Source organism: Bos javanicus, chromosome X (genome assembly GCF_032452875.1).
Source record: "Bos javanicus breed banteng chromosome X, ARS-OSU_banteng_1.0, whole genome shotgun sequence".
NCBI classification, from domain to species: Eukaryota; Metazoa; Chordata; class Mammalia; order Artiodactyla; family Bovidae; genus Bos; species Bos javanicus.
The window spans coordinates 38984419-39008912 of record NC_083897.1 but is presented as its reverse complement, the minus strand read 5'-3'; the positions used below and the strand labels follow the sequence as shown (position 1 = coordinate 39008912).

The following is a 24494-nucleotide window of genomic DNA, read 5'->3' as shown; positions in this document are numbered from 1 at the left end:
TGAGGGTGCCCCGGGCGGTGTCCGGGGTGCCTTCCTGAAGGAGGCTGGGGGAGCAGGCAGGAAGTAAGCGCGTGTGAGCGTGCCGCTCTCTGGAAAACAGACTGGTGAGCGGGGAGGCCGCTCAAGGCTGAGCCTGCTGGCTCCTGGATCATCGCATCCCGCTATTTCCCCGGACACGCCTCTGTTACTCCGTGTTACGAAAACGTACAGATTTAAACGTTGAAAGAATTTCTCATTACGCCCCGGGATCCCGCCGCCCGTTTGTAGGGTTCGGATCTGAGCGCCCGGCAGGAGCGTAGCCCCGCCCTCAAAGCCTGGGAAGGCGGGGCTCTCCCCGCTGAGCGAAGTCTCAAGAGGAGACGTCAGGGGCGGGACCGAGCGTGGCCCCTCCCCCCGGAGCCCGGCCCGGGGGCTCTGCCGGAGAGCGCGTCGGGGGCGGGGCAAATTCGGGCCCCTCCTACCCGGTAGCCCGCTGCCCAGAGCTAGCCGGTGACGGCGGTGGCAGCTGCGGCCGTGCTCTCGCCCCAAGTCGCCATTGCTGGGCCTCTCGAGCTGCCCCGCGCAGCTCCCTGGCCTCGCCAAGTAGAGCGAGGCGGGTGGCCTCACGACGCTGCCTTCGATCCGGCTCGCATCCCTCCCCGCAGCGTCAGGCAAGTCTCTGGCTGGCCCGGCCCGCGTCGCCGGCCTCCATGCCCGGAGAGGTGGGAGGGGGGGCCTCCCGCGGGAGGGACCCGCATCTGGGAGAACCACTTCCACTTCCCAGCCCCAGCGGCTCCCGGGTGCTCGATCGTGACCCGCCTGGTTCCCGCGTCCCCTCCAGTCCCAGCCGGGCTTCTCTCCACGTCCCCAAGGGGCCTGGCCAGGGACTTAGACCAGCAAATCGGCGCACCGATAACGCCCGCACCATAACTGGGGCCCACCAAGAGGTCGTCCCTGACCCCCACCCAAACCTGCTTGTTCTGCTTTGTTGCCCCCCTCCCCAGAGCGCAGGGTCCCCAAAGGCTGCACCTGCTGGCTGCCCCAGCCCAACGAGAGAAGTGGACATGAGGTTGGCAGGTGGGTGGCTTCCACCGTGAAAGGGAGAGTCTTGGAAAGCAGACTCGGCTGGAGGCCCAGCTGCCCAGAGGTCTGTCTGGAAGGGCGGGGAGGGCGGGAGTGGTGGGACCACTGGGTTTGTTGGGTTTTGCAGAAACACTCATTCTATGACCTTGAGCAAATCCTTTCACTTCTGAGGACTTCAGCTCCCAGCTCTTTCAGTCGTGAGAAGAGGGGTATGATAGTCTGTTTCTCCCAAACGGGGTGACTGGCCACTCTTTGGAAAAAGAGCTATGTGAGAGACGCCCCAAGGAGTGCAGCAGCTGGGTGGACAGGGAGATGTGGTGGTCTTAGACAAGAAGCTGATCAAAGTGGCCCTGGGCTCAGATGGGAACCCACTGCCAGTTCTGCTGTTGCCTGGACAGTTGAGACAAAGTGGGCTTGGGGTCCCATCAGTTTTGGGGTGGACTTCCTAGTGGAAAAGGTTGCAGCACTATGAATGTATCCCAGGGAAGCTGGCCCATGAGGAACTGGCTGGGAAGATGTGGCCTCAAGAGTGGTCAGGGCTGGGCTGGGAAAATAAGAGTCACTGCTCTGTGAATGTCAGTTCAAGGCTGGGAGCAGAGGAGGGCACTTATACAGACAGTTGAGGCAGGAGGGGAGAGTGAGAGAAGGGTATGGACACAGGATTTGGGGATTCCCCAGTGTCATTCTGCAGTGTTTTCACTTGCTGCACTGTATGAATGGAGGGATCATTTGCTGAAAGACAAAATACCAGAAGAATAGTTTGCTTATTTGGGGTAGAATAGAGAAGATGAGTTCTGTTTTAATATTTAGTTTGAGACACCTGTGAAATATCCAAATAGAAATAGTAAAGTAGCAGTTGGCTATATAGATATGGCTCAGAAGACAGGACAGAGCCAGAGATAAATGTTAAGGACAAGGAGAATGGTTGACATAATCTGGGAAGAGTCCATGGAAGGAGGTGAGAAGGCCATGTGGGACAGAAACCAGGACAAGCCCAGGTCTTCAGGGCAGAGTCTCAGAGGACAAGAAGGGTGAGGAGCATCCTATGGGCTTCCAGGGTGCCAGCCCAGAAGGGTTTCTGTGGGAGGGCTTCAGCCTGGAGACAACGAGGGCCCACAGGTAACCCCGGGGTGCTGACCCCAAGAAGGTCCCAGGCTGGGGGCCTTGGCGACAGGCTGTCCTACGGGGCTGATGGAGGCCCGGGCAGAGAGGAGGAGATCAGAAGACAGAGGGACCAGGAGGGAAGTCTATGCAAGGAGGGAAGAACCAGCATATGCGACTCTGGAGGGGCCTGAGAGGAGGGGAAGGGAGCAGATGGAGGCCAGCGGCCAGCTGGGGACGTGATCCCCAAGGACTGTCCTCCTGCGTCTTCAGAGGACAGGAGATGTTGACTATAGAAGACCAAGAGTGAGACAGAGTGAGCTATTCCAAGAACTCCAGCCAGGGTGGAAAGCTGGGCACCCAGCTCACAGCAGGGGAAGGGAGGCCTGCCTGGCCTTCTAAAGGGGTAAGAGCCTTCTCCTCCATCATTGCAGGAGAAGGGAGGGGCAGGGTGGCGGGGACTCAAATGCATGGGGACCTCAGGGGTTAGGTGGCTCCTCTGTCAGCATGGGAGGTGGGTAAAGCCCTCTCCAGCAGGGGCTCTGAAGGCCCCTCCACAACGCCAGGGAGAACCAAGCCAAGAGCCTTCCAGGTGCAGCGGCCTTTCCTCCTTCACCCACCAGGAGCTGATCCGCTTCTCGTGCCTGGTGGGCGGCCACAGGTACCCCCCACTCCTGTTCTCCCATCCCTTCCTCCCCAGCGGATGAGGAGATCCGCTCTTGAGAAGGCCTGGGGTCGTCCGGGAGCTCGCTGCCCTCAGAGGTGGCCTCTCTCATGTCTGTCCTGCCTCCAGGCCCCCTTCGCATCATGGCCCTGGTCATCACCGTGGCTGTCACCTGGATTGTAGTCAGCATCCTCCTCAGTGGCCTTGGCTTTCCTTGGATCCAGCAACTCTTCGCCAGTGAGTGTGGGACTTTCCCTCACCCTGCTACAAGGGTCGCTGGCGGCAGGCAACCGTACCTGCGGGCTGAGGCTCAGGACGGGTCTGGCAGCGGTCTGGTTTGTCTGTTTCCTCCTGGCAGGACACCGGGAGCTGTCCTCGCTGGTCTGCCTCTTGGTGTCCCCCACAGCCTGACCCTTACCACCCAGTTGCTTTGGCTGGACACACCAATCCCCACTCATTAGAATCCATTCAGTTCGGTTGGAGTCACTGGGGCCTGAGTGGGAGGGCAGGGGAGCTTCAGCTGAATCTTGGGGATGATGCCCTCGTTGGTCCCTGGAGGCTTTCCACTGGGTTCTGAGATGGGGAGGGAACTCGACCCCTTCTTGCTGGGGACACCTCATCTCTAAGGACTTTTCACAAGTCCCATCTACCCTTTCCTGAAACAGAGAGTTTTGCATGTGAATGTTTAGACGCCCAGGAATGTATGTGCCAGGGTCAGCCTGGCATAGCCCCTGGCCCCTGATCCTGGCTTGTCCTCCATGTTGACTTCCTGGTACAGGACCAGGCTGCCCTACTAACAGAAACAACTCTCTGTACCCACAGGCCAAGAGAACTCAGTGACTGCAGGTAAGGTTCCTCTCACCTCACGGCTCCTGCAGTGTACCTACCCCTCTGACCACCTTTGTGACAGCTGTGCTTGTACCCAGCCCACTAGGGTTTCTCTTCTCCATTTACCCCTCCCCATACTATAGCCCACTGGAACTGCTTGCATGCTGGGAGTCCAGAGAACAAGTTACCTCCTTCCAGAATACCTAGGGGGCCAGGCATAGGATGGATATTGCCATTCTGAAAGGGAGGAATTGTAAGGAATAAAGAGGTCATCAGTCTCAAGCAAGTCCAAATCCCAGCAGGGCAGATCCATTACATTTCAAAGCCTAAGAAGAATCCCTGGGCCTTTGAGGGGGTGAAGGTTGGTGGGGCTCTAGAATATAGGGGGCGATCTTACCCTCCCTTTGGGTCCAAGCCAACTGTGGCCTCTGCAACTATTGACCTGCCCTTGGAATTCTCCTTCCTCCCTTCCATCCTTTGTCTGTCTCTCTCAGTCCAGCCTGGAAATGTTCCTACTTGTATACAAGTCTCAAAAAACCTTGTTTATCTCCTTTGGAATTCATGAGGGTCTAAGCTATAGACAAGAGAGTCCTCCAGATCATTCCTGGATAACGTCATCTCTCTCTCCTGGCTTCTGCTGACACAGCTGAGTGGGTCTACAAGTCACCCGTCTAGCTCTTAACAAACAGTTGTCCAGCCACACCCTGGGTGTTGTCTCCTGAACCTGCCCCTCTCATTTTTTTTTTTTTTTTTGCAATATGGTTAGGCTGAGAATTTTCCAGACCTTCACATTCTGGTTCTTTCATGCTTAACTGGCCTGTCTTCCCTCCCATGTTATTGTGAGCGACAAGGAGAAATCCTCAACACTCTGCTTAGAAATCTCCAAGTTCAGCCTTCACGAGTTGTACCTTCCACAAAACACTAGAACACAATTTGGCCAAGTTCCTTGCCACCTGATGACAAGGGTGGCCTTTTGGCCAGTGTCCCAGAACACATTCCTCATTTCTGTCTGAGAGCTTACCAGAAGCACCTTTAGCATTCACATTTCTAGTGACATTCTGGGCACAGTGATGTGTGATTTCTCCATGAGGGTAGAAGCTTTCTCTACTGTTCTCTCTTCTTTCTGAGCCCTTAGCAGAATTACCTCCAATGGCTGTATGTCTACTAACAGTCTCTTCAAGGCAATCTAGACCTTTTCTAAGAAGTACCTCAGAATCCTACAGCCTCTACCCATTACCCGGTTGGAAAGCCATTTCCACATTTTGGGGGATTTATTACAGTAGCACCCCACTTCCTGGTCTCAAACTCTGTATCCATTTCCTGGGGTGGCCATACCAAAGTGGCAGAAACTGGGTGGCTTAAACAGTAGAAGGATATTCTTTCTGTTCCAGAAGCTCCAAGTCTGAGATCTAGGTACTGAAAGGCTACTCTCATCCCAGAGGCTCCAGGGGAGGCTCCTTCTGGCATCTTCCAGCTTCTGGTAGCCCCAGGTGGCCCCTGGCTTGTGATTTCATCCCTTCTGTCTCAGCGCCCATTTTCACATGGCCTTCTCCTCCACGTCTGTGTCTTCTGTCTTCTAAGACCACACATCATTAGATTTAAGGTGATTAGTGAAGTTGTTCAGTCGTGTCTAACTCTTCGTGACCCCATGGACTGTAGCCTGCCAGGCTCCTCTGTCCATGGGATTTTCCAGGCAAGAGTACTGTAGCGGGTGGCCATTTCCTTCTCCAGTCATTAGATTTAGGGCCCACCCTATTCCAGGGTGATCGCCTCTAAATGAATTATAATGTCAGTAACCCTGTTTCCACTGAAGGTCACGTTTTGAGGTCCTAGGGTTTCAGAGCCTCTTCTGTGGGAACACAATTCACCTCGTAACACACCATCCTCCTGGCGGCTCTCCTACTATCCTCTGTTCTCCCACCAGTGGCCAAAGAGCCTCCCTGAGGGTCCCTGACCTCAACCTGAGCCATGTCTCCTCTGCACGCCAGTCCCCTGGTCTGTGATCACTCATTCGTCCCTATGGGCTGGGCCTGACCACCCCCTCTCAGGTGTCCAGTGCCCCCAGGGCCAGGCCCAGGAGTCACGCTGGTTGTCCCCACAGAGCCGCGAGCCAGGAAGTACAAATGTGGTCTGCCCCAGCCGTGCCCCGAGGAGCATCTGGCCTTCCGTGTGGTCAGCGGTGCTGCCAACGTCATTGGACCCAAGATCTGCCTGGAAGACAGGATGTGAGCCTCTTGGGATGGGGGCAGGGAGGGAAGCAGGGGCTGCATGCCGTTGATGGGCCATTGGAAAGCTTTGACCCGCTTCCAGGCTCATGAGCAGTGTCAAGGACAACGTGGGCCGGGGACTGAACATTGCCCTGGTGAATGGTGAGTTCCCCATGGAGCAGAGATGCAAAGCCGATTGGCAGCCTGCCACCCTCTGTCCACATGCCCACTCCGGGAATTCCCGGGGGGCCTGGGGTGGTAGGGGGCAGCGTGTGGGAGCTGAAGGTTCCACAGAAGTGACCCGATGGACAAGAGCAGGGTAGCAGTGAAGATCTCGAACTTTCCAGGGATGGGAGGCTGCTGCCTGGGGAGCCCCTGGAGGGCTGCCAATGCCTGGCAGCTTTGGGTGTGTCCTGGCATGTGAACCAGCAGCACGGTGGTAGGCATTCACATGTTGGGGGTATTGGGGGGAGCTTCTGGAAGGGCTGCTGATCTGGGGGCTCCGGGTGGCATCACTCTGGCAGCTCCTGCAGCAGCGCCCAATTCTTCCCCCTACCCAGGGGTAAATGGAGACCTCATCGAGGCCCGTGCCTTCGACATGTGGGCAGGAGGTGAGTCAGGCTGCCACTACTACTTTCTGACTGTGGGTGGAATGACAGCTCCTTTGCCCTGAACGCTGTTCCCTCTAGGTTCTCCCGGGCAGCTCAAGTGCTCCCTCACCTTCAGAAAAGGTGGGGAGAAGGACCGGTGTACAATCAGAGCTTTGGCCCTGGCTTCTTGTTTTCTGGGATTCCCTGGTAGCTCAGATGGTAAAGCATCTGCCTGCAATGTGGGAGACCTGGGTTCAATCCCTAGGTCGGGAAGATCCCCTGGATAAGGGAAATGGCAATCCACTCCAGTACCCTTGCCTGGAGAAATCCCATGGACGGAGGAACCTGGTGGGCGACAGTCCATGGGGTCGCAAAGAGTCGGCCATGACTGAGCGACTTCCCTTTTTCTTTCTTTCCTTACTTGTTTCCTAAACTCTTCTATTTCTTCTTATTTGGTTCCTAAACTCATTTGGCGACTGGCTTGGCATGAATCCCTGGCCCACTCACTCCCTGCTTTAATTTCCTCGTTTGGAGAACGGGTTGGTGAGGGAGGGGTGCTCAGAGGTGGCCAGTGCTCCATGGGACCTGTCCCCCCAGATGTCAACGACCTGCTGAAGTTCATCCGGCCGCTTCACGAAGGCACCCTAGTGTTTGTGGCTTCCTACGACGACCCAGCCACCAAGTAAGTGATGGCCGAGGCCGGCCGAGGCCTCATCCATCTAGGGTCACAGCTCACCTCTTTTCCTTCTGTGCGGCAGGATGAATGAAGAGACTCGGAAGCTTTTCAGTGATCTGGGCAGCAAGAACGTCAAGGACCTGGCCTTCCGGGACAGCTGGGTGTTTGTGGGGGCCAAGGGTGTGCAGAATAAGAGCCCCTTTGAGCAGGTATGGACACAAAGCCTGGAACCCCCACTGCCTGGCCCAGGGCAGTCTGCCCGCCCCTCTGGCCTGCATCCTCCAAGGTCCCCTTCTGTTCATGCCACAGCCTTCCCTGAATTCTGCCCAGCACACCTGCCCCCCACCCCATGGTGGTCCTGGCTCTGCACGAGGAGGGCAGTAACTTTGATCTTCTCTCTCTTGTCTGGATTTCCCCCTAAAGAACCTTTGAATGGCAAAGCTTTCACATGAGCAAGAGTCACAGTTAAGACACCTCCCTGCTATACATCTTCAAGATGCTTGCCAGACATCTTGTCAGTCGTTTGGTTAAGATTCCATGCTTCCACTGCCAGGGGCAAGGGGCAAGGGGCATGGGTTCTATCCTTGGTCAGGGAACTGAGACCCCTCATGCCACGTGGTACAGCACCACCCCCACCCCCAAAAGATTCTCAGTGATGTCCCATCCCTGCCAAACCCAGGACCCCAGTTTAACCTGCTCCCCAGCTGCCCTCATTGGGAGGCCCCCTGCCCCCAAACCCTGCTCCCCGCAACAGGGCAAGGCAAACAGGCCATTCCAGTGGTTTCTGGAAGGCTCCAGCTGCCAAAAAAGCAGCTTGACTCCCAGACAAGAAATGTCCCTTTGGGCCTCACTCTTGGCACAGCTTTCATGGGCTCCCTGTGGGCGAGGTGGGGGCTGGGACACACCCCGTCCTTCCCTTCCCAGCATGGGCCAGGCCCACCAGAGTTCTGAGAACCTGACCCCCTCCAGCTGTAAGGGGACAGCTGCCACCATCTTTAGCTGAAAACACTGAGGCACTGGCAGACGGGGCTGGGTGCCCAGAGAATGCCCACTTGGTTGACCCCAGCCCAAGAGGATGGAGGGTCTGTCTGGCCCCGGTGGCTGAGGATGAGTCCATGCCTTCTTCTATCCCACAGCACATGAAGAATAGCAAGCACACCAATAAGTATGAAGGCTGGCCCGAGGCGCTGGAAATGGAGGGCTGCATTCCCAGGAGGCCCGCAGCCAGCTAGGGGCCAGGCTCGCAGATGAAACTGAGCAAGACTGCGTGTGCCCAGCCCCTGACGAGGCGCCAGCACAGGGCTGAGGCCCCGACCCCACGCCCAGCACGTCAGGGCTTTGAGGTGGTGACCAGCGACCAGACAGTGACCAGTAGTGGGGGCTGCCCAGCGGACCCATTGCACTTTGTGTCTGGGGGGAACCCCAAGGTACCTGTCTCCTTTTCCGAAAGCTGCTCCCCTAGTCAACCCCCAACCAGGCGAGTCCCAAGCACCTGCAGCCCCAGGTTTGGTAGTGGCTACCTAGAAGGTTTGGGCACCTTCCAGAACCTCTGCATCACAGAGTGCCTCGCAGCTCCATGGGCCAGGCCTGTTTCCAGCATGATTTGTCGTGCTGGGCCACCTGGCCACCTCCAGGGAGGGGCGGCCACCTTGGAGCCGGGCCAGCTGCGTGCTGAAGTTGCGGCCTGATGGAGTGGCAGGTGGTCGCCCCTGTGGTTTGTCAGAGGGCCTGCCTTCTCCATGACCTCTTAATAAACTGGTGGCCCCCAATAGGATGAAGTGTGTTCAGCGGGGTGAGTCAGGGGTGTTGGTGTCCTGGGGGAGGGACATGTCCCCGAGGCTCAACCGACTCGCCTCCACACCCTTTGTAGTGGCCTGTGTCTCCAGGGTGCATGTCATCCACAGGCCCCTCTGCCCAGTGGGCATCCCTGTAGCCTTGCCTGGAAAGCTGATTCTGGCTGCTGGAAACTGGCTGAATCCCTCGGACACAGGCCTGTAGGGATAGGAGTGGGGATTCAAATCAACCCAGGAGGCTTCCCCCTCCTGCCCCGGCTCCCTCAAGAGCTGGTACGTCTCCCCGCAGCACTCAGCTTTAGATCCCTTTGAAATCAGGGCACGAGAGATCAAGGTAGGGAGGCTATTTGGCACTTCTCAGAGATCACAGCTCTATTTCCCTGCATTGGGTGAGAACCAGCAAGAAACGATAAGGAGTTTTGCTGGAAAAGTATACAAAGTGGCACAGAAATGGCCTGGTGTCAGGAAAAGGAGGGAAGGCAGTTTGGACTTCCCAGGTAGAGGAATCAGTTGGGCACCAGCCAGGTCACGTTGAAGGTACCGTGGTGGAGGGCAGTGGACGTTTGAGTCCCCCTCGAGGGGTTAAGTGCTGCCAGAGTGTGAGTGCATCATCAGAAAATGAAGGTATTTAAGGAGGCACAGAAGAGAGAGAGTCCTGGGATGGCCCAGGAGGAGAGGCTGTGGCTGTGGGGCCACAATCACAGCCATAAAGGGTCAGGGAGTTGCAGACGTGAGGGCAGCCTGAATTTCTTGCCTGGGAGATGGTGATCACACGAGCTGAAGACCAGCCTGATCCCGTGCCAAGAACTTGAGATGTTTTCGTTTTTACATTGACTTTGTTTTTTAGAGTTTTAGGTTCCCAGCAAAGTTGAGCAGAAAGTCCAGAGTTCCCTTATACCCAGCCTCCACTGAAACATCATCACCACCCAAAACCCAGGGTGGACTTTGGGGTTCCCTCTTGGTGTCGTGCACTCTGTTTGACAAGTGTTCATAACAACAAGTGATGGTTGAGTCACTAAGTCATGTCTGACTCTTCTGACCCCATGGACTATAGCCTGCTAGGCTCCTCTGTCCATGGGATTCTCCAGGCAAGGATACTGGAGTGGGTTGCCATTTCCTTCTCCAGCGAATCTTTCTGACCCAGGAAATCAAACCCAGGTTTCCTGCATTGCAGGCAGATTCTTTACCAAGTGAGCTACAAGGGAAGATGCAATAACTGAGTACTTACCATTATAGTATCATCTATGTTATTCATCTTTTTTTAACCTTCTATTATGGACATTTCCAACATCCTCCAAAGTAGAGAGAATAGTCTGATGGATCTGGATGTATCCATTGGGGCTGCCACAAGGATCAACATGTGGCCAGTGATTCATCTGCATGTATTCCCTGCTCAGTCGTCACAGCAACCCCAGTGAGCAAGTGCTGCTGTGACCCCTGTTTAGAGAGGAAAAATGGTCCCTGGTATACTTAGGAAAGCTTCCCTGGGGCTGGGAGGTTAGAAGCCAGCTAAATAGGGCCCCACAAAGTTAGTGACTCGCCTGAAATGAAATGCACCTTAGTCAAGGGATGAACTGCAAGGCTGGGAGGTGCCTCTTATCAACCACTATGCCAGCTGACCTGCCCCAGACCTTCATTGCTTATGCTGGATTCACACAGATGGAAGCAGCAGGCCAGCTTTATCCCCCACATGGCCCTACACAGGCCAGGACGCTGACAGTGGGTGGTGTGCAGCCTGCCAGACTTCCCAAAGTAGAGGGCCGTCTTTTTACACCCAGTGGTCCTCCTCCACCAGGGTTTTGTCCCCCAGGCCTACCCTCAGGAGTTAAGACATCCTCAGTTACAGTTACAAGAGCCAGGGTCCCAACTCAACTGGCACATGTGAAAATAAAGCCACGATAGCAAAGGGAGGCTGAATTTTCCTGTAACAGACCCCCAATGCCTACGGGTGAGTCCAGCTCCAGTTATGTCCTCAGGGCTCTCATATGTCGGCTCCCCTTTCTTTTGTATTCATGTCTTTTTCAAATGTGCTGACTTCCCAGGCAGGGGGAGCAACCCCAGCAAGAAAGAAGTCCCATCTTCCCAGTCCCTAGGGAACTACCTCTCATTGGCCCAGATTGGATTATGGGTTTATCTTTGCCTCAATCTTTGTGGCTCTGATTGGCTACCTCTGTGTCATGCACCCTCAGAGGCCAGCATTGGGGTCCTCTACATGCAAACCTGTGTACCGAGAGTGGAAGAGAGATGGCCCTCTAAAGAAAACTCAGGCACCACAACCTGTAGCTGGGCTTGTAAAAACGCCAGTTGTCACATTTCCCAGTAAATACCAAATGCATCCCATATTCATGCTTGTATAGAATATGCCTTCCATGCCTGCTTATTTATCACAGCCTTCCTGGAGGCCACTGCGTGGAGAGCAGGAGGTAAGTCCACCTCTCAGGGTCATCACTGTGCCCTGTTAGTGAGATGGTGGTGGGTCTCCCATCTGAAGTGCCCTGATGTTCTTTTAGCTGTAACTATCATGTGTTCCATCTGTTTTCTTGGTCCAGATGACTTCTTTGGAACTAGATATCCTTGACTGACTCATAGAGACCTTCCTTCTTCTGGGGTAAATTATTAATCCTCAAAACTAACTACAAACATTCTTGTTTTTTTGTTGTTGTTGTTCAGTCACTAAGTCGTGTCCAACTATTTGTGACCCCATGATTTTAATTTAGCCACCCCTTTTTCCTGGAGGGAAGGCCTCCAAATTCCTTCAGATCAGACACCCCACCAGCCCCCTCTGGCTTTTCAGGGAAGGCTGGAGAGACTAACGATAACGGGGAGCAGCCTTCTAACTACATTTATTCTCCTTGACCCCTGACACCAATTCTCATCCAGTTGGGAATAGAAAAACGAAGGGTTCCTCAAGGGTGAACACATTGTTTAGGTTTTCCATCCCCAATGTTCAGCTGATCCATCCCCCTTCTCCCTCTGGCCACTTTTACCCCATCCTCAGACAATGACAGCACCACTGCTCCTTTGCAAACTTGCAGTCTTCAACCTAACATGTGCCCTCTCACCTGTGCCAGCCTGCTTCCATCAGGACCTCTCAACCCCATTTGAGAGGGACAGTACAGACTTTCTGGGATACTAAGTCCACACACACACAAAAGGCTTATGTCTTAACTGAGACTAAAGAACAGCCTAGAGCTACAGCTCTGAATGTTTCTTGATCACTGACATAAACCCTCTTGAGTGTGCACCCCCACCATGTGTGTCTATCTGCTTACACATCACATGAATGTACTAATCTGAACTTTATAACACACATACACAAATACAGTTCTCAATAAATAAGGCTAAATTAAAATTAATAGGTTTTTATTTAGATGATTACAGTTATTATTTATTGGGAAAATAAATAAAAATAGATATGCTACAGGTCTTTTTGGACATTCTCTACGATGTGTCTTAAAAACCTTCTTGGGGCAAGAACCTGCAACTTTGGGCACCACTGGCCTCCATCACAGCCCTGACAAGAAGTTCTTCCAGAACAGTGGGTAGCTATTGTCCCACTCCCTGACTGCGGTTGCCCAGCAACCTTTGGGACCATACAAAGCTCCTTTGATTCTACACTTGTTCACTGTCTTCTCACATCCACGTTCTACACCTTCACCACTTTTTTGCCGTTCCTTATGCCATGTGTTTGCACTCCTTCTCCGTGAAACCTTAGGACCTTGCTGGTGGCCCCAGTTTTGAAACCTCCGGACCCTGCTGGTGGCCCCAAATAGTTTTGAAACGTTCAAAAATCCACTGATCTTACACAGGGTGGAAATAGGCGCTCGGTCATTGCTTGAACGTAGGAAGGTGGAACATGGCCGAGACTAGGTCCCAGAGTCTGGATCCGTGAGAGTCGGCCCTCTGGCCACAGGGCTAGAGCCCAGAGAAGGCACGTGACAGAAACCCTGATTCCCGGGTCCCACCACTAAGCAGCAGCTCCCGGGCGTCCTAGCTTGGATAAGGGCTAAGCATGCGTCCCACTGCCCCTAGAGGTCGCAGCGTGGTTGGGAAGGACTGGGATGCCTACCGGTGCGGGTCGCCCCGGCAGCGACCACAGAAGACTGGTATACGCGTCTCACTAGCCACACGAGATAGCACCCAGCACCGACCCACCACGACCCGGAAGGCAGCCAGACCGGCGCGCGCGCGCGCGCAGACTCGTCGCTCCCATGTTACGTCACATCCGGTCTAGGCCCGCCCCGACGGTGAGAGGTAAGGGGGCCGCCGTGGGGTAGGCGGGGCGGAAGCGTGGGGCGGAGGCGGAGGCGGTGCTTTGTCGGGCTCGGGGCGGAGCCCCGGCTGGCAGTGCTCGTGGGCGTCCGCCGGCCCGGCAGGCGCTGGCTCCCGCGCCGAGTTTCCGGGCCGCCGAGGCAGGTGAGAGCCTCAGGCCAGAAGGGCGGGCGGAAGGCGGCTCTGGCTCCGGCCAGTTTCCTCCCTTGCTTGCTGTGGCGGCCGGGCGCCGCGGAGAAGGCTCGCCGCCGGGCGTTCGTGCAGCCGCGGGGACCGGGAGTGGCGTGAGGGATCCCGGGGCCGCCCGGGCGTATCGTCGGCCTGCCGGCTGCAGGGCGCTCCTCCCCCTCTCCCTCCCCAATTTCTGCCCGAGCTCTGATCTGCCCTGTCCGACTACTTCCGGACTCCCAGGTAGGGAGGAGCCCCGGGTCAACACTGCCAACTGCACCGACACCGAACACTCGGCCAGTGTGGGAAAAGCTGCTGACCCGGGGTTCCCTCCCTCGTCTTGGGGCGTATCTGCCCAAACTCTCCTGGCACCTCAAGAAGAAATGGTGGGATCTGGGCCAGATCCCCCACACAGTGACTCAAAGCCACCAGTGGTACTGGAACGACGGGGTGCATGGCCATTCACCTCCTCTGCCTTCTGAACTGGTTCACACCAGACCGGTGGCTTCAGTCCCAGGTGCCTTCGTTTCTTCCCTGTGAGTCCCCTCCACTGTACTTCTCCTGCTCCCTCTGGTTTTCCTGCCTCCCTCTTCAGCGGTGGGACCCAAGGCTGAATCAAGGCCTCCAGGGTAAGTAACCCAAATGCCAAGCCAGGAGAGGCTATGGCATCCCAGGGTGGTAGAGGATGACTTTCCCAGGGATGAGCCTTCTGCTGAACCAGCCCTCCACCACCTACTTCCACTGCTCTCCAGTCTCAAATGAGACTATCCCCGATAGGATCTAGAGACACAGGGGCCTCTTCCAAGACTCGGACAATGCCAGGCATGAGTCAGTCAACAGTAAGGATGAAGAATTACTGTGTCCTCATCTTGGTTGCCCCAGTTCCTGCAGGAGAGTAGGGTGTGGGCTGCCCAAATTGAGAAGTGGAAAGAGGCAAACGTCCTTCTTTCCCCTTGAGGCAGCCCATCCCTCTAGAAACACTCCTCAAGGGTAGTTCTAGGCTCTGGTAGGGGTCCACGTGGGCATGAGAGGAGTCCCTGAACTCTGAGCAGAGCCTCTCAGATGGCACAGTGGCTCTAGGAGCTCCAATTTTGGGCCTGCCAGGGGAGTGAGAGCTCTGACAGAAAGGGGAGAAACCTCTCAGTAGACACGTGGGCCTATCTGATCCCTTTCTGCTGCCCCTTCTGGCAACTTCCCTGGGGAGAGGGGGACCTGCTTCCTCCCAGAACCTACATCTTGCCCCTGTCAGCAGGTAGGTAGGCCAGATGGCCACACACAGCACCACCATTCACATAGCAGTGGTGAACACCAGCACATGGGGCCTTTGGCCCCGGGGTCACCCGCTGCCCACACCACTTTGCCGGCTGCTCTCTGCTGGTCAGATGACACTCAGATGCCGTGAGCTGGCTTGCTGTCATCGGGCCTGCTTCCTGGGCATCCCTGGGCTGTCCTGCAGAGATTTCCTCCTGGTTGTGGTACTGCCGCAACTGTGCCTCAAAGCAAGTGCGGCACAGGCTAGTGGTGACAAGATTGGGGCTGTCTCTCCCTGGTGGCTGATCATGGCTGATCCCCTGTTGTCAGGCCATCTCTGAATTGTGGAAATCAGCCCCAATCAGCAGGCTGAAGGCAAAGTCATACCTGTCGCTGGCCCTTCTGGGGAAGTTTGAGGCAGTTGTGACTGGGGAAGGGATACCCAAATGGCACTCAAGGGCCAGCACTAGGCATTCCCTTTCCATCCCCAGGCTTGCAAAAAGGGACCCTGCTGAGTCTCCCACCAGTGGGCTTCTCGGTCATGCTCCTGGGCTCACAGCTGCTCACCCTCAACAGCCACCACCATGTCCCTTCTCTTCTCAGAAAGAGCTCTACCATCAAGAAAGGCAGCCCAGCACCAGACCTCGCCCATGGACCCTTCTCAGGACCACCAAACAGCACCAGCAAGGCTGGTCTCCTAAGCCACAGAGGGCCTGTGCACCCCACCCTTGGGAAGGAGCCATGGTGTTTAGGAGTGGTGAAGGCCACTCCCTGCAGTGGCCTGGCCCAGAAGGGGGCACTGGTTGCATGGGCCCCCAAAGCATGCTCAGAGCCACCCTGCTGCTTGTCAGCCTGCTGTGGGGGGCCCGGGGAACAGCCAGTGCCAGTCTCAGCCCAGCTCTGGGCCATCCCATGCCTCTGACCAGGGGCCGCTACCTGAGCATTGGAGATGGCTCTGTGATGGAGTTTGAGTTCCCAGAAGAGAGCGAGGGCATCATTGTGATCACAAGCCAGTACCCAGGCCAGGGCAATGGGACGGGACCCAGCCCCATGCTGAGGGTCACCTCCCTGGACCCAGAGGTGCTGACCATCAAGAATGTGAGTTCTATAGCCTTGGGCAGCGGCGGCAGCTTCGTGGTAAGCATCCGCTCGGGCCTGCCTGGGATAGCCCCACTCCACATCCAGCTCACGGACCCCCGTGAGGCCCCGCCCAGGCTGATCGAGGAACGGAGAGATTTCTGCATCAAGGTCTCACCAGCTGAAGATACCCCCATCACCCTCGGCACTGACCTAGTCCACTTCTCAGAGAACCCAATCCTCTACTTGCTCCTGCCTCTTATCTTCGTCAATAAGTGTTCATTTGGGTGCAAAGTGGAGCTCGAGGTGCTGAAGGGGCTCTTGCAGAACCCCCAGCCCATGCTGCTCGGCCTTCTGGGCCAGTTTCTAGTCATGCCCTTCTATGCTTTTCTGATGGCTAAGGTCTTCATGCTGCCCAAGGCCCTGGCTCTGGGCCTCATCATCACTTGCTCGTCGCCCGGCGGCGGGGGGAGCTACCTCTTCAGCCTCCTCCTTGGAGGGGACGTCACTCTGGCCATCTCTATGACTTTCATCTCAACGGTGGCTGCCACTGGCTTCCTGCCGCTGTCCTCAGCCATCTACAGTCGCCTGCTCAGCATCCATGAAACACTCCATGTGCCCGTTTCCAAGATCCTGGGGACCCTGCTGTTCATTGCCATCCCCATTGCAGCAGGCGTGGTAATCAAGTCCAAGCTCCCCAAGTTCTCGCAGCTGCTGCTACATGTCATCAAGCCCTTCAGCTTTGTGCTGCTCCTGGGTGGCCTCTTCCTGGCCTACCGCATGGGGGTCTTCATCCTGGCAGGCGTCAGGCTGCCCATCGTGTTGGTGGGCTTCACGGTGCCCCTGGTCGGCCTCCTGGTGGGCTACGGCCTGGCCACGTGCCTGAAGCTGCCAGTGGCACAGCGGCGGACTGTCAGCATCGAGGTTGGGGTGCAGAACAGCCTGCTGGCCTTGGCCATGCTGCAGCTGTCCCTCCGCCGCCTCCAGGCTGACTACGCCTCCCAGGCCCCTTTCCTTGTGGCACTTAGCGGCACCTCGGAGATGCTGGCCTTAGTAATTGGCCACTTTATCTATAGCAGCGTGTGCGCCGTTCCCTGAGGCCCCCTGGGTCAAGCTTTCACCAGGCACCCCTAGCCCCCAACCTCCACCAACTGTCCCCACCATTCTTGTGTACCAAAGGCCTTTAGTTCTCATGCACTATGCACTCAGAAAAAAAAACCCAGGCTTATTTTTTTTACTCGTTTTTTATTCTCCAGCTTTCAGTGCCAAAGAGGCCATGCTGAATTCTGTAGACGGGCACTGCCCAGAAAATATATTTCAATAAAACAGAAGCAAGCTTGGGTCCCTTGCTGTCTTTGCCCTCTGAGGCCTGCGGGTCGGGGAAGGAAAGATGTGGTGTGGCTAGGTAGGCGTGGGCCAGGGTGGAGGGCTGGCTTGGGCGACAGAGTGACCTCTGGCCAGATTTAGCCCTCCTCGCCCCTGCATCACCTCAGAGCTGTGTATCTGTTCTAGAAGGAGCAGTGGGAAGGACAGAGGCCTGACTCCCCGGCCAGATCCCAAGCTCAGTTGCTTTTCCACAGGTGGACTAAAAAGGAGGCCGGCGGGTGGCGAAGCGGGCTCGGCAGAGCCGGGCCTTCTGCGGGCTCCTGAGAGGCAGGGGATGGAACGGGCATCAGCGTTGACCTGCTCTGCCCGCGGGCGGTGGCGCGCGAACTCCCGGCCCGCCGTCTCCCCGGGCCCAGCTCGTCCCTCCACCTTTTTCCCCTCTCCGCGGGCTTCCGAGTTCCGTCGCCCCGGGGTCCGCGGAGGACCGTCCAGGTTATGGGGGGAGGGGCCTGCGACGCCGCGGGGAGGGGCCGCGACGCCGGGCGCGCCCCTCGCGAGGCTTCCGGCGGCGGCGGGCGGTTCCGGCGCGCGCCCGGGGCGGCGGCGCGCGGCGGCGGGCCGTTGAGGTGCGCGCCGGCCCGAGTGGACGCCTCGGCGGCCGCCATGCAGCTGACGGTGAAGGCACTCCAGGGCCGCGAGTGCAGCCTTCAGGTAGCATCGCTGGGCTGGGTTGCGCGGTCAGCCCCGCCGGTGCGGGATCGAGCCGCGGGCGGGGACGGACCCGGCGGGCTGGCCACCTCGGGAGAGCCGCCCTCCGCGCGGGCCGCGGCCTCACCCCCCGCCCACCTTTCTCGGCCGGGACAGGTGTCGGAGGACGAGCTGGTGTCCACGCTGAAACATCTGGTCTCCGAGAAGCTGAACATCCCGGTCCGCCAGCAGCGGCTGCTGTTCAAGGGCAAGGCCCTGGCAGGTAACCAGGGAGAGGGGACTCCGGGGGAGACCCGCGGGAAGCCAGGGGACGGGGCGTCCAGCCCAGGCCCGGGCAGCAGTGTAGGTGGAGGGGGCTCTGGCTAGGTGACCCCCCACCCCCACCCCGGGAGGCCACCGCAGCGCTTCGCCTGGGCTCCCCGAGGCCTCGCAGCGCCGTGGGCAGTGCGACCGTGGGCCACAGCTCCATCAGTTTCTCTCTCTCTCTGACAGATGGGAAAAGACTCTCCGATTACAGCATCGGGCCGAATTCCAAGCTCAACCTAGTGGTCAAACCTCTGGAGAAGGTGTTGCTGGAAGAAAGCACCGCGCGGAAAACGGCCGAGGCCCCGGCCCCACAGCCCGCCGCCTGGACGCTCATTTCCAGAGTTCTGGCCCAGCACTTCAGCGCCGCCGATGCCAGCAGAGTCCTGGATCAACTCCAGAGGGTGAGAAGCGTGGCCCAGGACCTCTGCGTCCTGCCCACCTGCCTCTGTCCCAGCGGGCCCCCCGCCCCAAGCCGCACCCCTGAATCCTTCTGGTTTTCTCTCTTCAGGATTATGAGCGGTCCCTGAGCCGCCTGACGCTGGATGACATTGAACGCTTGGCTGGCCGCTTCCTGCACCCCGAAGCGACTGAAGCTATGGAGAAGGGGTTCTCCAAGTAGGATTCTCGGAGTGTGGGGAGGAGCCTGGCCAGGCCACAAGCTGCATGTAGCATTAAATGTCTTCTTGTATTGCAACTTGACTCATAATACTGCCTGGCGGGTACCCGGGTACCTGTATCTGGCTCATGTTAGGTGCCAGGCCCCACTCATTGGCTCCCACATGTTGCACAAAAGGTGAGACAGCCGAGGCTCCTAGCGGGCAAGGCAAGGAGCCAGATTCTGAGTCCAGCTAGCTTCCAGAAGTGCTTCAGGGTGAGAGGGAGAAAAGGGTCGTTCAAATGGGTTCTGAGGGGTGGCCATGGACATTCCAGGTTTAGCCCACTGAGGAGAAACCCTCGAGCAATACCTTTTCCAGGCCTGGAAGGGGAAGCAGCTAGCCCCTGATGCCCAATCCTGTCACCTCATCCTTGGCAGGTCCAGCATTGGCAAGAGGTCAGGTGACGGCCAGCCTTGGGCCCCCTTAGAAGCTGCAACCAGTATGCACTCAAAGGGAAGGTGGGCTGGGGAGTCTAGGATGTCACCCGGCTCTGAGGAGTGACCCTAGGCAAGTCCCTGTGCCTCGTTGGTCCCCAGCATTCGACTCTGCCCAGTGAGGGCTGCTCTTGAGACTCTCTCAGTTTCCTTTAGCTCCAAAACCTGGGTTCAGGAGTCTGTAGGCATCCTACCCCTGTGTCCCAGATACAAACTGAGGCCAAATGCTGAGTGAAGGCCAAGCGTGGCCCAAAGACGGAATGTCCTGGCCCTTAGTGTCACAGCTTTTCTCTGGGCACCCCCTTCTGCTTGTCTCCTCCAGACACAAGTGGTCCATGACCTTTAGAGATGACAGGTGACAGTCTTGAGGTGACTCGAGCAGGCCCCTGTACCCTTTGCCCATCCTCTGCCACATGTGGACAGGGCCTCCCACTGTGTACACCACTCACTGAGAGGGAACCTGGGTGGGGGCAGAAGCTGGTGGGTGGGCCGTAGAGATCATCTAGGCACCTGCTCCTTGGAGGAGGGCATCTGGGCCACCCTCTGGCCTGAGCCTCATGGGGTAAGTGCTGGGTCCCCAGGTCGGGAGGACGGACAGTGGCTTGAGGGCCAAAGGCTTTGAAGAGCAGGTGGAAGTCCATGGTTCCACCCAGGAGCTGGGCATGCACTGCCGCAGGGCCCATGTGATAGACTTCCCTACGCTCTCATTTCTTTGCAGTCAGGAAATTTTATATTGACCTTTTCAGTCACACTAGAGGTGCATGTGAGACTTTAACCTGAAAGGAACTCTATTAGCTGAACTGCTTTTGGTTTCCCCATCATTGATTTAACCATTACAGGATATTGGTTTAAGCAATAAAGGAAAGGTATTGGTTTGCGAATTGGAATTGGTTTGTAAAAGTCCAGGGGTATTGGCAGCAGATAAACGATTTCCCCAAATACCCAGTTTCTTCCTACCTCCCCTCTGCACTCTGCAGTGTCTGCTTCATCCCAGGCCTCTACCTCAGGATCAGAAGATGGCTGCCTGCAGCTTCCACCGAACCCCTCGGTCACAGCCAGCATGGAGCACCTTCCCGTCCTCTAGCATAGCTTCCTTCTCAGCTGCCCCAACAAATAAACGTTGTCCCTTTTGGATGCTCAGAACTGGGTGCCTCCATCATTTTGTCAGGGGCTTGGGTGGGCTGTGGAAGGGAGAGGGCAACTCTCAGGAAGGCCGGGTCCTCAGGGAGGGCTGATGTAGTCTTGTCAACAGACACAAGAGACAGCTGGTGAGTCTTATGTGCCTCCTGACTGGGCAGTGATGACCCTGTAGTGGCTAGGAGCCATCTGCTGGGTGCAGGAAGTCATTGAGGAACTCAGACTGCCCATGGAGACAGGAGTGGTGTCTCCTGGGTGTATAGCAGGTGCCTTGATGACAGGACCAACGGGCCGATTCCGCAGCCCTGTGCAGCTTTCCACGACATTCCGGAGGGCCTGCGGACACAATGTCCCAGACACTGCAAGGATGCATGAAATTACTTCCCAGAGAGCATGACTGAAGAAAGGGGAGAGCACTGGACCTGGGGGGGACTTCACCAACTGGAGAAACTACAGAGGCCAAGGCGCCTCCACAGATGCAAGGCCACAGGGAGAGCTTGGTGTCAGAGGCCAGGAAGGCCCCTCCAGCCAGGGTGCAGAGTGTCTAGTGCTGCCAAGAAGCAAAAGAGAGGGCAGCCTCCTCTCAAGCTAACAAGAAGGTCATTGGCGATGTTTTAGGGCAAGAAGCTGCTGCATGGTGGAGAGGAGGAAAGGTCTTGCCAGTGACTGGAGACCCCCGGTTCCAGAAGCTTGTCTGGGCAGGAGTGTGTAGCTACAGGGGTGGAGGGGGGAGACAGGGAAGAGGTGCTGGGATGAGAGATGGGAGGCCCAGGTGGGAAGGGGCCACGGAGGCTCTGGTCTAGGCCTTGTGCTATCGCTAGAGGATAGAATGGCCACGGGCTGTGCCCTGCCTTTTTCCTTAGTTTCTGGGAGGGGGTGTGGCCCCATGTACCCTGCAGGCTCCAAATGCTGCAATATCTTTCCACAGGGGCTGGAATGTTTATGGCCAGCACTGTGCCCCTTGAGCCAAGTGTCTGCCCCAGAGGTGGGCACTGACCCCTCGCATTACCCCCCATCCCCTGGCCTGAAACCACTCTCCTCCTCATGGAGGGTCCTTGAAACAGCCCCACTAGGAGATGGCAGGGCGAGTGAAACGCCCAGCTGAAGTGGCCACAGACAGCAACGGTCCAGCACCTGGAATAAGATGCCTGTGGTGCCACTTGCCATGGGCACACTGACAGAGGGGCAGGCTCAGAGGAAAGCAGTGTTTCCTTTGGGGTGGAGCTCACTGAGCTGGAAAACGCCCAGGCAAAGATCAGCTGTGTGCACAATTTGCTGGCACATTGCTTTCCACACAGGCCTGGAAAAAAGCCAGCCTTGCCAAGTCCAGTAGGTCTGACAAGTGCTGCTCAGGATGGGTCAGGCCCTGCCAGCAGGAGGTGCGAAGGCCATGGCAGCCTCTGTGCCCTGGGCCTTGGAAAGCCTGCTCACTCCTGTCCCCCTGTCCCCTTCCAGGGCCGAGCCAGAGCGGCCTCCTGGAGCTACTGGGGACCTGCCCCGGGCCACCTCTTCTGCCTGCCCTCTCCAACTTTTCCTTCTACTTCCCCTAGCTCTGGGCTTCCCTGATAGTTCAATTGGTAAAGGATCCGCCTGCAATGCAGGAGACCCCGGTTAAGTTCTTAGATCGGGAAGATCTGCTGGAGAAGGGACAGGCTACACACTCCAGTATTCTTGGGCTTCCCTGGTGGCTCAGCTGGGAAAGAATGTGCCCAAGGTGAAAGGCAACACCACTGGGTCAGGCTTTTGATGACAGGAAGTGGGAGGCCACCTTCGCCTCTCCTAACTCTCCCTTGTCCACGTGCCATCAGGCAGCAATGCTTTTGGAAGAGTCCAGGACACTGGCCTCATAGCAAGTCCCAGGATCTGGATTTGCCTCCCTCCTTGCTGGTTAGATTCAGCTTAGGCCTTCTGAGGAGAGCGGCCACCCAGGGCAGGCTGTGTCCCTCCCCACGCAGTGTGAGGGAGGCTCAGTGTGATCATTCAGTCTCTCCCTGGTAAAGCTGCCTTCTCCCTTCCTAACACACAAGTTATCTGGGTGATACCTTGAGACCCAGGGACTTTCTCTTTCCCAACAACCTTCATCTCATGGTCTTACCACCCAAGGATGCTCCCCATTTGGATCAGTTCAACTGGATGAATTGCACTGGTGGCTGCAAAATGTTGATTTTCTTGTGCTTTCTTGCTTTCTACAATTATTAATTGGCATTTCTCTACAAAGAGCTTTCCCTTGTCCCTGCTGTCTTTTCTTAGTTGTGATGGTGGACACTTTTTTTATTCAACAACTTAGAATCTAAGTTGTCTAAGTGTCATTTTGGGGACAGTTTTTACTGCATTGTAGCATGCATACAGTAATGGGCATAAATCATCAACATACAGCTCAACAGAATTTCAAAGTGAATACACCCATGTGTGCATCCCCTCCAGATTGAAATATATACATAATGTCTGCCTATATATTACCTTCCCTGGTGCCTCCTCTCCAAAAGGTTTAATAATCTTTTGGGTGCTGAAATTGTTCTAGCTTTGGTTCTTTCCAGTTGGCTCCCACGTCTCTTTAACATGCCCCATCCTTTTCCTTTTCAAACATATCCTTCCTTTCTGACACTACAAGGTGCTCCAGGCTCCTCTTGTATTTTTCCCTGACCCATACCTAGAATCTTCCATTTCTCCAAGGAGCTCTGGTTCCTTTTAGTGGAGACTGGTGTTGAGAACCAAGTTCTGGGTACAGGGAACATTCTTTGCTACTGGAGTGTCATTGCTTCTAGACTTTCACTGGACAAAACTAGGCAATCTTTTTTTTTTTTTTTTTAATAATTGGAGAAGCTCTATACAGTCAACAAAAACAAGACTGAGACCTGACTGTGGCTCAGATCATGAACTCCTTATTGCCAAATTCAGACTGAAATTGAAGAAAGTAGGGAAAACCACTAGACCATTCAGGTATGACCTAAACCAAATCCCTTATGATTATACAGTGGAAGTGAGAAATAGATTTAAGGGCCTAGATCTGATAGACAGAGTGCCTGATGAACTATGGAATGAGGTTCGTGACATTGTACAGGAGACAGGGATCAAGACCATCCTCATGGAAAAGAAATGCAAAAAAAGCAAAATGGCTGTCTGGGGAGGCCTTACAAATAGCTGTGAAAAGAAGAGAAGGGAAAAGCAAAGGAGAAAAGGAAAGATATAAGCATCTGAATGCAGAGTTCCAAAGAATAGCAAGAAGAGATAAGAAAGCCTTCTTCAGTGATCAATGCAAAGAAATAGAGGAAAACAACAGAATGGGAAAGACTAGAGATCTCTTCAAGAAAATTAGAGATACCAAGGGAACATTTCATGAAAAGATGGGCTCGATAAAGGACAGAAATGGTATGGACCTAACAGAAGCAGAAGATATTAAGAAGAGGTGACAAGAATACACAGAAGAACTGTACAAAACAGATCTTCACGACCAAGATAATCATGATGGTGTGATCACTCACCTAGAGCCAGATATCCTGGAATGTGAAGTCCAGTGGGCCTTAGAAAGCATCACTACGAACAAAGCTAGTGGAGGTGATGGAATTCCAGTTGAGCTATTTCAAATCCTGAAAGATGATGCTGTGAAAGTGCTGCACTCAATATGCCAGCAAATTTGGAAAACTCATCAGTGGCCACAGAACTGGAAAAGGTCGGTTTTCATTCCAATCCCAAAGAAAGGCAATGCTAAAGAATGCTCAAACACTCATCTCACACGCTAGTAAAGTAATGCTCAAAATTCTCCAAGCCAGGCTTCAGCAATATGTGAACCGTGAACTTCCAGATGTTCAAGCTGGTTTTAGAAAAGGCAGAGGAATCAGAGAGCAAATTGCCAACATCCGCTGGATCATCAAAAAAGCAAGAGAGTTCCAGAAAAACATCTATTTCTGCTTTATTGACTATGCCAAAGCCTTTGACTGTGTGGATCACAATAAACTGTGGAAAATTCTGAAAGAAATGGGAATACCAGATCACCTGGTCTGCCTCTTGAGAAATCTGTATACAGGTCAGGAAGCAACAGTTAGAAATGGACATGGAACAACAGACTTGTTCCAAATAAAAAAAGGAGCATGTTAAGGCTGTATATTGTCACCCTGCTTATTTAACTTATATGCAGAGTACATCATGAGAAATGCTGGACTGGAAGAAACACAAGCTGGAATCAAGATTGCCGGGAGAAATATGAATAAGCTCAGATATGCAGATGACACCACCCTTAT

At 55.5% G+C, this 24494-nt stretch overlaps 3 protein-coding genes across 9 annotated transcripts; all 3 read left to right on the top strand.

Moving 5' to 3' along the window:
- Window positions 1–565: 565 nt before the first annotated feature.
- FAM3A (FAM3 metabolism regulating signaling molecule A) lies at window positions 566–8899 on the top strand. Of its 2 annotated transcripts, XM_061409064.1 has the most exons (10): window positions 566–650; window positions 984–1056; window positions 2957–3064; window positions 3650–3673; window positions 5757–5880; window positions 5966–6024; window positions 6423–6473; window positions 7050–7134; window positions 7211–7337; window positions 8265–8899. In XM_061409064.1, exons 2-10 carry the CDS (start codon window positions 1044–1046, stop codon window positions 8358–8360), a joined length of 687 nt encoding a protein of 228 aa, XP_061265048.1. In that variant the 5' UTR covers window positions 566–650; window positions 984–1043; the 3' UTR covers window positions 8361–8899. The 2 variants fall into 2 exon arrangements, with proteins under 2 accessions (XP_061265048.1, XP_061265049.1); XM_061409065.1 differs by lacking the exon at window positions 566–650 and having other exon boundaries at window positions 1050–1126.
- Window positions 8900–13098: 4199 nt separating this feature from the next.
- SLC10A3 (solute carrier family 10 member 3) lies at window positions 13099–17029 on the top strand. 4 transcript variants are annotated; one of them, XM_061409051.1, is made up of 2 exons: window positions 13099–13175; window positions 15216–17029. In XM_061409051.1, the coding sequence occupies exon 2, from the start codon at window positions 15354–15356 to the stop codon at window positions 16785–16787; it is 1434 nt and encodes a 477-aa protein (XP_061265035.1). In that variant the 5' UTR covers window positions 13099–13175; window positions 15216–15353; the 3' UTR covers window positions 16788–17029. The 4 variants fall into 4 exon arrangements, with proteins under 4 accessions (XP_061265035.1, XP_061265033.1, XP_061265032.1 ...); XM_061409049.1 differs by lacking the exon at window positions 13099–13175 and adding an exon at window positions 13231–13337; XM_061409048.1 differs by lacking the exon at window positions 13099–13175 and adding an exon at window positions 13271–13990.
- Window positions 17030–17599: 570 nt separating this feature from the next.
- UBL4A (ubiquitin like 4A) lies at window positions 17600–20262 on the top strand. Of its 3 annotated transcripts, none has more exons than XM_061409061.1 (5): window positions 17600–17726; window positions 17880–17985; window positions 18216–18430; window positions 18538–18644; window positions 20097–20262. In XM_061409061.1, exons 1-5 carry the CDS (start codon window positions 17679–17681, stop codon window positions 20206–20208), a joined length of 588 nt encoding a protein of 195 aa, XP_061265045.1. In that variant the 5' UTR covers window positions 17600–17678; the 3' UTR covers window positions 20209–20262. The 3 variants fall into 3 exon arrangements, 2 of the variants coding, with proteins under 2 accessions (XP_061265045.1, XP_061265046.1); XR_009734908.1 differs by having other exon boundaries at window positions 17606–17726; window positions 18538–18822; XM_061409062.1 differs by having other exon boundaries at window positions 17606–17726; window positions 18538–20262.
- The last annotated feature ends 4232 nt before the right edge of the window (window positions 20263–24494 follow it).